At 39.0% G+C, this 12,072-nt stretch overlaps 2 protein-coding genes across 3 annotated transcripts in view; one reads left to right on the forward strand and one right to left on the reverse strand.

Annotated features, from left to right (window-relative positions):
- scarb1 (scavenger receptor class B, member 1) overlaps positions 1-12,072 on the forward strand; it is a 238,870-nt gene that overhangs the window by 83,164 nt on the left and 143,634 nt on the right. The gene's annotated exons all lie outside the window — the stretch shown is intronic.
- LOC139218481 (polyubiquitin-B-like) lies at positions 4,349-6,461 on the reverse strand. The gene is made up of 2 exons (XM_070850051.1): positions 6,418-6,461; positions 4,349-5,393 (listed from the first exon to the last, which is right to left on the reverse strand). The coding sequence occupies exon 2, from the start codon at positions 5,384-5,386 to the stop codon at positions 4,697-4,699; it is 690 nt and encodes a 229-aa protein (XP_070706152.1). The 5' UTR covers positions 5,387-5,393; positions 6,418-6,461; the 3' UTR covers positions 4,349-4,696.

Genomic DNA, 12,072 nt, shown 5'->3' on the forward strand with positions numbered 1-12,072 from the left:
ACTACTGTAGAATACTACTGCAGTACACTGATGTACTACTGCAGAATACTACTGCAGTACACTGATGTACTACTGCAGAATACTACTGCAGTACACTGATGTACTACTGCAGAATACTACTGCAGTACACTGATGTACTACTGCAGAATACTACTGCAGTACACTGATGTACTACTGTAGAATACTACTGCAGTACACTGATGTACTACTGCAGAATACTACTGCAGTACAAGTACTGATACTACTGCAGTACGAGGACTGATACTACTGCAGTATGAGGACTGATACTACTGCAGTAAAAGTACTAATACTACTGTAAAATACTACTGCAGTAAAAGTACTGATACTACTGCAGTACGAGGACTGATACTACTGCAGTAAAAGTACTAATACTACTGTAAAATACTACTGCAGTAAAAGTACTGATACTACTGCAGTAAAAGTCTGAGTGTGATGAGGAAACTGTTTAAAGTATTACAGTAAAAGTACTGATACTACTGCAGTAAAAGTCTGAGTGTGATGAGGAAACTGTTTAAAGTATTACAGTAAAAGTACTGATACTACTGCAGTAAAAGTCTGAGTGTGATGAGGAAACTGTTTAAAGTATTACAGTAAAAGTACTGATACTACTGCAGTAAAAGTGAGTGTGATGAGGAAACTGTTTAAAGTATTACAGTAAAAGTACTCTGAGCAGGAACGTTTCCTCTCTGACTGTTGGACTATTGTAGATTACATCATGAGATTATGAACAATAGTCAAACATGTTTTATGAAAAGAAAAGATGGATAATTTCATCAGATTAATTTCAGTAGTACAAATACTTTAAACTTTAGGACATTCTGAGTTTCTTCTACTTTACAGTTTAAATTATTAACAATCTTTGCTTTTCATAATAAATTTACTTTTCACAATAATCTCATGATGTAATCTGTAATAGTAGTCAGAGAGGAAACGTTCCTGCTCTGGGTACTTTTACTGTAGGAACATCTGTAGTTAAAGTATTACAGTAAAAGTACTCTGAGCAGGAACGTTTCCTCTCTGACTGTTGTACTATTGTAGATTACATCATGAGATTATTAATGATGTAATCAGTTAATTTAATGAAATTATCAATAATCTCTTCTCATAATAAATATATAAACTTTAGGTCATTAATAATAATCTCATGATGTAATATATAAAAGTACAACAGTCAGTAGAAGTATACTAAAGAGAAATACTCAAAGTACAATAAACTTCAAACTTGTACTTCAGTAGCTCAGTAAAAGTACTTCACACCACGTGTACAAATTAGTTCTTTTCAGGAAAGTATTAAGAATCTTTTTGCTTTTCATGGTAAAATATATAAAAGTCCATCAGTCAGAGAGGAAACGTTCCTGCTCAGAGTACTTTTACTGTAATACTTTAAACACAGTTTCCTCATCACACTCAGGCTTTTACTGCAGTAGTATCAGTACTTTTACTGCAATACTTTAAACAGTTTCCTCATCACACTCAGACTTTTACTGCAGTAGTATCAGTACTTTTACTGTAATACTTTAAACAGTTTCCTCATCACACTCAGACTTTTACTGCAGTAGTATCAGTACTTTTACTGTAATACTTTAAACACAGTTTCCTCATCACACTCAGACTTTTACTGCAGTAGTATCAGTACTTTTACTGTAATACTTTAAACAGTTTCCTCATCACACTCAGACTTTTACTGCAGTAGTATCAGTACTTTTACTGTAATACTTTAAACAGTTTCCTCATCACACTCAGACTTTTACTGCAGTAGTATCAGTACTTTTACTGTAATACTTTAAACACAGTTTCCTCATCACACAGATTTATTTACTAGTAAGAGTATTCTACAGAGTGGTATCAGTACTTTTACTGCAGTAGTATTCTACTGAGTGGTATTAGTACTTTTACTGCAGTAGTATTCTACAGAGTGGTATCAGTACTTTTACTGCAGTAAATGATCTCAGTACTTCCTCCGTCTTCAGTTAAATACAGATGTAGTGGGATCAAAAGTAGAAAATAGAAGTTGAGTAGAAACATAAAGGGAAATACTCAGTAAGTACAAGAAACTCCAGACTGTACTTAAAGTATCTGAGTAGTTTAAAGTACTAATACACACTGTAGAATACTACTGCAGTAAAAGTACTTATACCACTCTGTAAAATACTCTTACTAGTAAATAAATCTGTGAGTGTGAGGAAACTATGTTTAAAGTATTACAGTAGAAGTGACTGTTGGATTATTGTAGATTACATCATGAGATTATTATGAAAAATTCATTTATTATGAAAAGCAAAGATTGTTAATAATTTAAAGTGTAAAGTAGAAGAAACTCAGAATGTCCTAAAGTTTAAAGTATTTGTACTACTGAAATTAATCTGATGAAATTATTCATCTTTTGTTTTCATAAAACATGTTTGACTATTGTTCATAATCTCATGATGTAATCTACAATAGTCCAACAGTCAGAGAGGAAACGTTCCTGCTCAGAGTACTTTTACTGTAATACTTTAAACAGTTTCCTCATCACACTCACTTTTACTGCAGTAGTATCAGTACTTTTACTGTAATACTTTAAACAGTTTCCTCATCACACTCAGACTTTTACTGCAGTAGTATCAGTACTTTTACTGTAATACTTTAAACACAGTTTCCTTATCACACTCAGACTTATTTACTAGTAAGAGTATTCTACAGAGTGGTATTAGTACTTTTACTGTAATACTTTAAACACAGTTTCCTCATCACACTCAGACTTTTACTGCAGTAAAACTGTAGAAGTATAATAAAGAGAAATACTCAAGTAAAGTACAAGAACCTCTAAACTGTACTATTGTAGATTACATCACGAGATTATGAACAATAGTCAAACATGTTTTATGAAAAGAAAAGATGAATAATTTCATCAGATTAATTTCAGTAGTACAAATACTTTAACTTTAAACTTTAGGACATTCTGAGTTTCTTCTACTTTACACTTAAAATTATTAACAATCTTTGCTTTTCATAATAAATGAACTTTTCATAATAATCTCATGATGTAATCTGTAATAGTAGTCAGAGAGGAAACATTTCTGCTCTGGGTACTTTTACTGTAGGAACATTTGTAGTTAAAGTATTACAGTAAAAGTACTCTGAGCAGGAACGTTTCCTCTCTGACTGTTGTACTATTGTAGATTACATCATGAGATTATTAATGATGTAATCAGTTAATTTAATGAAATTATCAATAATCTCTTCTCATAATAAATATATAAACTTTAGGTCATTAATAATAATCTCATGATGTAATATATAAAAGTATAACAGTCAGTAGAAGTATACTATCTTGTTAAATTCCAGTTAATTTCATGAAGTTATTAATAATCTCTCTTCATAATATATATATAATATAATATACTGCATAGTAGTACAACAATCACTTTTACTGTTAAGAGTACTTTTACTTTAATACTGTAAGTACAGCCTTTACTGCAGTAAAAGTACTGACACCACTCTGTAAAATACTACTGCAGTAAAAGTACTGACACCACTCTGTAAAATACTACTGCAGTAAAAGTACTGATACCACTCTGTAAAATACTACTGCAGTAAAAGTACTGACACCACTCTGTAAAATACTACTGCAGTAAAAGTACTGACACCACTCTGTAAAATACTACTGCAGTAAAAGTACTGACACCACTCTGTAAAATACTACTGCAGTAAAAGTAAACAAACATTCAAATCAAACACCTGAGAACCTGCGACCAGGAAATGTTTTTTTCATTCCATTCATTTTCTGTCGATCACTATATTGATAGTTTTGATTGATAACTAATCAGATTTTATAATCTAACTGAAGCCGTCAGATAAATGTAGTGAGGTAAATACTACAGTATTTGATGAAGTAGAAGTGTGAAGTAACAGATAAACACTCAAGTACAAGTACTGCAAATCTGTGTTTAGAGTACTTGAGTAAAAGTGATTAGAGGAGATTATTGATCGTCTTTACCAGCTGCAACATTTAATTACAATCCAATACTACATGGAATACTGAGACAGTACAACAAAGTACTTCAACTCCTGGAACATCGTTTATTTTGGTGCTGATACTTGTGTACTTCTACTCCATAAACCTGAATGTAGGACTTTTATTTCAACATTGTACTATAAACTTCTACCACTGTTGAATATTTCTGGTCTCTGGTGACGACTAGTGGACAAACAGTTGTATCTCAACCTGAACCATCAGAGAACAGAACTTCTTACTGTGGAGAAGTTAAATATGTCCTGATGTTTCTGGAGGTTTCAGTTGAGATAAAAACTGTGGTCAGACTCATTAAAAAGACGAGTGAGCAGGTTGAGGTGAGAAACCACTTTATTAGTTTTGGTCAACACGTGTAACAGCAGCGAGTCCAGAACAAACACACACACCGACTAACCTGAGAACTGAACACCTGCAGGGACCCATTTATCTACGTCTGAACACTTGAACCACCAACATGCACACACTGGTTCTACGGCGGGTCTATTTTCTGTCAAACAGGCGACAATTACCTCAGAGATGAAGCAGCAAAAATATAAAGTGGATTATTAAAAGCCAAGGAAAGCAAAAGTCAGGAATGCTCGACCTTTATTGAAGTTTAAAAATAAAAGGAATAACTGACGGCTGGATCAGAAGGAGTGGGTTTGACACCGGAGCAGGGGATTAGTTTCCTCCCCTCAGGCGGAGCACCAGGTGGAGGGTGGACTCCTTCTGGATGTTGTAGTCCGAGAGGGTGCGGCCGTCTTCCAGCTGCTTGCCGGCGAAGATGAGCCTCTGCTGGTCGGGGGGGATGCCCTCCTTATCCTGGATCTTGGCCTTGACGTTCTCGATGGTGTCGCTGGGCTCCACCTCCAGGGTGATGGTCTTGCCGGTCAGAGTCTTCACGAAGATCTGCATGCCTCCCCTCAGACGCAGGACAAGATGGAGGGTGGACTCCTTCTGGATGTTGTAGTCCGAGAGGGTGCGGCCGTCTTCCAGCTGCTTCCCGGCGAAGATGAGCCTCTGCTGGTCGGGGGGGATGCCCTCTTTGTCCTGGATTTTAGCCTTGACGTTCTCGATGGTGTCGCTGGGCTCCACCTCCAGGGTGATGGTCTTGCCGGTGAGGGTTTTGACAAAGATCTGCATGCCTCCCCTCAGGCGGAGCACCAGGTGGAGGGTGGACTCCTTCTGGATGTTGTAGTCAGAGAGGGTGCGGCCGTCTTCCAGCTGCTTGCCGGCGAAGATGAGCCTCTGCTGGTCGGGGGGGATGCCCTCCTTATCCTGGATCTTGGCCTTGACGTTCTCGATGGTGTCACTCGGCTCCACCTCTAAAGTGATGGTCTTGCCGGTGAGGGTCTTCACAAAGATCTGCATCTTGACACTGTTGAGAGAAAAACGTACTTTAGAATGGAGGAAAAAAAAAAAAAAAAAAAAAAAAACTGAGCGAGTCAACTAATCAGATTTCTCTCAACATTTATCCACGAAGCTGAATGTGTCACTAAAAGGCTCCTTACTAACAAAGTGGTTTTCAATCAATTAAACAGCTGACAAAACACCTTCATACTGACTAATTACTGTTTAAGTGTTTGATTAATACATTTGTTTATTAGCTAAAGCTCAGACTGACCTCATAATGATTCATTTGATCAATAGTCTACAATCTAATACAGCATCAATTCACACATTTAACACAATAAGCAGCATAACATGTTTGGGAGCATTAAACTAGATGATATCTAGCACGGAAGCTCATAAGCTAACAGTTAAAATAGCTAACTGACTAGCAGCACCTAGCTACATCCATCAGGTTATTGATCACATCATAACGTTATAACGCTAGCAGCTAGCATACCTTGCTTGGCTAACAGTTGCCGACGCTGCAGTTTAATTCGGTTACGGGCGCCGCTTTCCTTCTCGAAGCTTTGAGTCGACGCAGTCAAACCTTTTTGGTTAAGGTTGCCAGAAAAATCCCCGCAGAGGCGTCCAGCAAACCAGGAGTTTCCCCATTTACGAGAAACGGGCCAACTGGTGAAGCTAACAAGCTAACGTTGCTAAGGTAACCGGGATGCAATACGTGGTAGTTTGTCGGTAATTTCTCCTCTGGAGTTATACTCAAATGTTTAACCTCTTTCATGATTAATGAGTTTCCTTTTCTGGCATAACTGACTCATTTTAAAGTTGAATTCAGCTAAAAGCGGACGCTCGGCGACGTTTTGTAAAATTAGGCCGCGGCTAGCCTGGTTAGCTAGTTTTAAAGTCTGACGTAGTTCTTAATTCACTCCTTACCAACGGCTAAATCATCGCCGAATTAACACACAAAGCACCACAAAACGATACATGTGAAAACAGCGGGCTCAGGCTTGGTGATTAATCTCGAAAAAGATTTTAAAAAAACTATTACTTACAAACAAATTGTTCCACCGGTGTTCACCACAGTCACTTCCGGGTCCTGTCAGGTTTTTAACGAACCGTCGCAGCGGAGCAGCATTTATAGACAACAGCTCAAATATCCCTCCGCTGTCCCACCCGGCGGAACTATATCATCTACGTCTCACTGCAAAATGATTGTGGAATAAATTAAACAAAAGATATCCACAGTAAAACACACAGACACGATAACAGTTTTCTTACAGGGGAGAAAAGTGTTTTTAGTCCGGAGTAAGAGTGGAAAACTATCTACGGTCACAGGCTGGGCGGATGTAGACATGTCGTGAAGCCGTGAGAAAACAGGAAGCTGCTGAAAGCAATAATAACAAAGATTATATCCTAAAAACTATTCAATAATAATATTAGTAACTATATTTTCATTTAATTTTATTTAATTTTATCTTATTTTTTCAAATAACACATTGTAGTTTAGGTCATGAGGTCATTACTTTTCTAATTTCCCATGAAATTGACCCTGCCACTGACTCTTGACTTAAATTAACCTGAAGAAATGTGATGCAACCGTCTTTTAATTTGTTTCTTTGAAAGAGCAGAAGTTTCATAACCACATGAGGAAAAAACCTATTGATTTTAGCCGTGACCCTGTGACCTTTACCGCAGCACTACTGTCATGTCCTTAATCAGAAACTGACCCAATATTGGATCAATTTTCCCAACAGAAGGAAACCTATTGATTTTCCCATATTTCAGATCATCACAAACACAACATGCTGTCTGAAGCAGTCCAATAATTTTAAAACACTCATGTATGGGCCCTATTATACTTTGCTATTTTAGCTCTACATATTTTGGTGTCTAAAAGACTGGTTGGTATAAAAAGTGCTGGAATTGGTCCAGTAGATCACCTCAGCCAGCAGACATGAAACAACATAATCCTTTGGGATCCCTCCAGAGACAGACCCCTGGAAGATCCTTTTGGAGAGATGTCATATCGCTTTCTTCAAGAACACCAGACTCCATTGACAAAAACAGTAATTTTACCTTGCAGCACGTGGGCCCTTATGTGAATCAAAGACTTACCTCAGATAGAAAAACACAATAAATCAAATAAACAAACTAAATATTGTTTTTGTTCTGAACTAAAACTTTAAAACACCAAAGTCACACAATAACACAAACAAACTAACTAATTGAAGCAGCAGCTCCTGAGTTCTGTGAGCTAAAATCGCTGTTTTTATGAATGTAGTCTGGTGTGTTTGCAGAAAGCGATATAACGGCTGTTTGTGGTTAAACCAAAAGGATCTTCCAGTAATAAATCATTCCGATAATAAACTGTGTGAAGTTTTAGGTTTAGTTTAGGTTTATGCACCTAAAACACGTGGTTAGGTGGGTTAGAATAACTATCTAACATACTTATTTCAACCCAAACCATCATGTTTTCCCCAAACTGACCTCGTTGTTTAAAAAATAAACTTATAAAGCTCCTTATATATATATCGCCCACCTGCATCTCTATTATACATGAATACACTTAACACATATTTGCTGCATCCATCGCCTCAGTGCTGTGGGTCTGACCCATGCTGTTAGCTGCTTGTAATATTAATGATCTTCTTGTGTTGCTGCGCTCATTATGCCTCTCTGGATAATAGCACCAGCTAAAAGCCTTAAATGCAGACATAAATGTAATGTATTTCTGGCTCTGTGAGCGCTTTTGGTTCATTAAACGTGTGTGGGTAGCGCTCAGTTTCCACAGAGTGCCTAATATCATCAAGCATCTGGTTAAAAGCTTCTCAACAGCTGAATTAACCGCAGCAGGGACGCCTCTGGAAATTGCTATGGTGGCAGGAAGCATTATCTTCTTATTAGCATTCAGCATGGCAACAGAAGGAATCATTAGGACGTTAGCATGGGCTGGTGGTGGGGAAATGCTGCGGGGCAGGATTTGCCTCCCACCCATCGGGATATATTTGCAAGACAGCAGCACACAGTCCAGAAAAAAAAGTTGTTTGTCAGGCTGAATGGAAGCCAAAACCGCAAGCTGTGGTGAAAGTGGGGAGTTTATACTTCAGAGAACTTTTTAAGGACTGTTAAGTAGGTTAAAATCTGTGATGTTGTGTTTTGGTGAGGGTCTAAAGATGTAGTTTACTCTCACAACACAAATCTAAGGGGCTGTGAAATCATTAAATTCCTGGACATCTGGGCCCTATTTTTACATATTTTGGTGAGATTAGTAAAACAAAAATGCTGTGAATAGTCAGACAACTGCACAACAAGCGAAATCTATCACTCTCTGCAAACACACCAGACTCCATTCACAAAAGCAGTCATTTTACTTTGCTGAACACAGAACTTGTGTGTGACTTTGGTGCTCTAACAGGTCAGTCTGGATCAGGAGCTAATATCAAATATCAAAACATCCTTTTTTATTTTGGGTCCAAAATGCACCTTTACTCAATAACACATACAAATTTGAGGCAGCAGCAGACCATAAACTCCTGTAAAATGATTGTTTTTGTCAGTGGAGTCTGGTGGCTTTGAAGAGAGCGCTTTATCAGTGTAACAAAAAGAACTCAGGTAATCTACTGGGGCAGCTCCAAACATTTTTGTAACTACCAGTTATTCTGTACCCAAAATATCCCCAAACTAAGGCTCAGGCTTAGAAATATGGAGAACAGAAAACACATTTTAATGTTAATGTTTTCATTTTAAGGGCTAAGGCCTGATCACAGAGTCAGGATGTGGAGCCGTCTCTGGTGGCAAAGTCTGATTTCATGCTTTTAACTCTGGTGCAGTAGATAACTGTAGTGCTTCATTTATTTTTAAAAAAACACAATATATAAACCTAATTTCTCGGGGAAAAGGTTCTGCCTGTTTGTTCCTTTTCCTGAACATCGGTATTATCTGACTACGTGTTCTCTAAAAACACGTTGCTGATGTAATGCAGGAGGAATTGGCACAAACATGAATCAATAGATGCTACAAGTCTAATCAGCAACAGTCAGACAGGAGCCCCACCTGACCTACAGCCACGCCTGCGCTGAATAAACTCCCCACGTCGGATGTTCTAGTAATAATAACTTCCATATAAAAGCAAAAAATGTGACGTGACTGGATGTTTTTTATGACGTGAACTGACAAAACCAGAGTAAATGTTTGTTGTTGGACTTCATCACGATCATTCGGATCACTGTTCTGTGATGAAAATAAATTAAAAAGTTCCCTGCAGTGAATCTGTGTGTTTGCTGTGAACTCAGGGAGGCTTGAAAGAAAAGCTTCTTACTTCTGCCTTCACTCTCGCTGCTCCACAACTAGAGCGAGCTGTGAAGCCGGAGCGTCGAGTCGGTCTCCACCAAACAGTTTGAGATTCATCATGAATGTGTTCATCAGTTTTTAAAGCAGTGAAGAAGACCTGAATGACTCAGTTGATGTTAAGTTGACCCATCTCCATCGGTGATGCTGAGTTTGTTCCTCCTGGAGCCAAAGCAGTCAGCTTTAGATAAGCTCAGCTCAGTGTGAGAGAACAACAGAGACCTTAAAATGAGAAAACTACAGTTTGAGGATTTTTTTTAAGACGACACCATGAGCAGACATTTAAATAACTCCAATCTAAAAAAACAAGGCCCCCAAACGTTAAACACTGCTTCACATTCTCTGTATACTTTCACTTTTTGGTTGTACAGCGGCGCCTGGATCTGAAGTGATAGTTTGAAGTGGAAGCTTTGCAGCAAATGAAAGAGATTAAATGTTCCACACATCCGTATTTGAAGCTAAGAAGAGACTCTGAGATGAACAGAAGCAGGACAAAAACACAGCTTCGGTTTGGGAGCGAAAGGATTAACTCCTAAAGTATAAAAGCAGCTCGTCCTCTGGGTGACACAGATGTCAGATAACACGTCTCTCCACATATGACAGCAAAGAATCCAACAGGACGCCTCAATATTTAGAAAGTGTTTTGTACTTTTTATTCAAGTTTTACCATTTATTTAGGGAAACTGTTAATGTTTGTCTTCTCATAATGAAAATGTACATTTATCAATCTGCATAAAACATCACATATACAGTACATCAAAATAAATACATCATCTGGTGGGTCGGTCGGTCGGTCAGTTAACTACAGCTACGCTATTCACATTGCAACCTGCACATCTGCAACAATGCATGTTTTTCAGTTTCCTTTCTAAGCGCGCAGCCGGTCCAGACCCGGGGACCCCGAGGCCAGCCTACGACAGCCATCAATCTAACTACGTGTGAGGGATGAGACATCAGCACTGCACTGGCCCTGGAGTCAGAGACTTAAACACCACTAAACTACGGCTAAAGCCAGAGCTGGACCAGCTGGAGTAAAAAGGCTTAAAGGTGACTGCAGGCAGGAGGGAGTTCGGGGACAGGAGACAGCTGACGTCCTGTGTCGGACTGACTAGGAAAAGGGGCAAAAAAGAAAAGAAATAAATAGAAAAGAAGCCGCTGAACATCATTTCCCTGGTGACTCACGAGCGTGGATGCAGACAACAGCTAAACATCCGTCGTTCTACCTGCCAGATTCCTCCCCAGGACTCTTCAGAGCTGCAATCCTTAAGATATCAGTCCCCGGTTGATCTGGCAACACCCGCGGTTGCCGTGGCAACAGCCGAGTGCGTTCAGAGACACAGTAAAAGATATATTAATAGATAGGATACGGCAACTGGCGCTCAGCCGTGCTCGCCTGTTTGTCCCCCCGTGGACGCTCACGATGTGACAGTGAAGAAGAAATAACTCACCCGTGGTCCAAACAGCAACGAGACTCGTTCTAAACCTGGGCCCTACTTTTTTTTTTTTTTTACAAATTTGGGGTGATTCTGGTGTTTTAAAGAGTTAGTTCAGATCCAATAAATTGATTGTGTAATAAAAAATAAGACAAACAAGCTAACTGATGGAGGCAGCAGTAGACCAGCAGCTCCTCTGTCCTGTTCTCTAAAATCCCTGTTTTAGTGAATGTAGTCTGGTGTGTGTGCTGTTTGTGGTTAAACCAAAAGGATCTTCCAGGTCTCTCTCTGTAGGGATCCTTTCCATGATGCTGTCACACACTTAGAATAACACTCTGAGCCTGTCAGTGGATCAAACAAGCTCTTTTAGTGGACCTACTGTGATCAGGTGTGGCTGCTGGTTACAGCCATCGTAGCCCCTAATCTGGGCTGCAGCAAAACTCTTACTTCCTAAAAGCACATTTCAAACCTGAAATATATAAAAATGGGGCTCAGGTCTCTTGAGTTATCCTTTGATGTGAGGCAGCAGCAGTGGAAAGTGTTGGCTTAGCATTAGGAGTCATTTAATAGAGCTCTAAGAGTGACTCTTAAGACAATTTGAATCTGGCGGACCCCGCCACTGCCAGCTAAAGCTTCTAGACTGTATATGGAGGTAATAACTGTAAACAGGAGCACAGTTAGATTTCATGAAAATCTTAAGGATTGCAGCTTAAATTTGAGGATCTTTTGACAAAAAAAGCTAAAAAGTGCTTGAATCCCCTCCTTCCTCACACTGTGTCCTGTCCCCTTCTCCGTCCCCTTCTCCCCTCCTTCACTTCTTCTTCACACCCGGCATCTCCTCTTTTCTCACCGCGTTCGACGCTCTTCTGAGATGATCTCTGGGGTCTCTCCCAGCCATCCTCCATCCTCCATCGTCTCCAGGCCACA

Source organism: Pempheris klunzingeri, chromosome 19 (assembly GCF_042242105.1).
Source record: "Pempheris klunzingeri isolate RE-2024b chromosome 19, fPemKlu1.hap1, whole genome shotgun sequence".
Lineage (NCBI taxonomy): Eukaryota > Metazoa > Chordata > Actinopteri > Acropomatiformes > Pempheridae > Pempheris > Pempheris klunzingeri.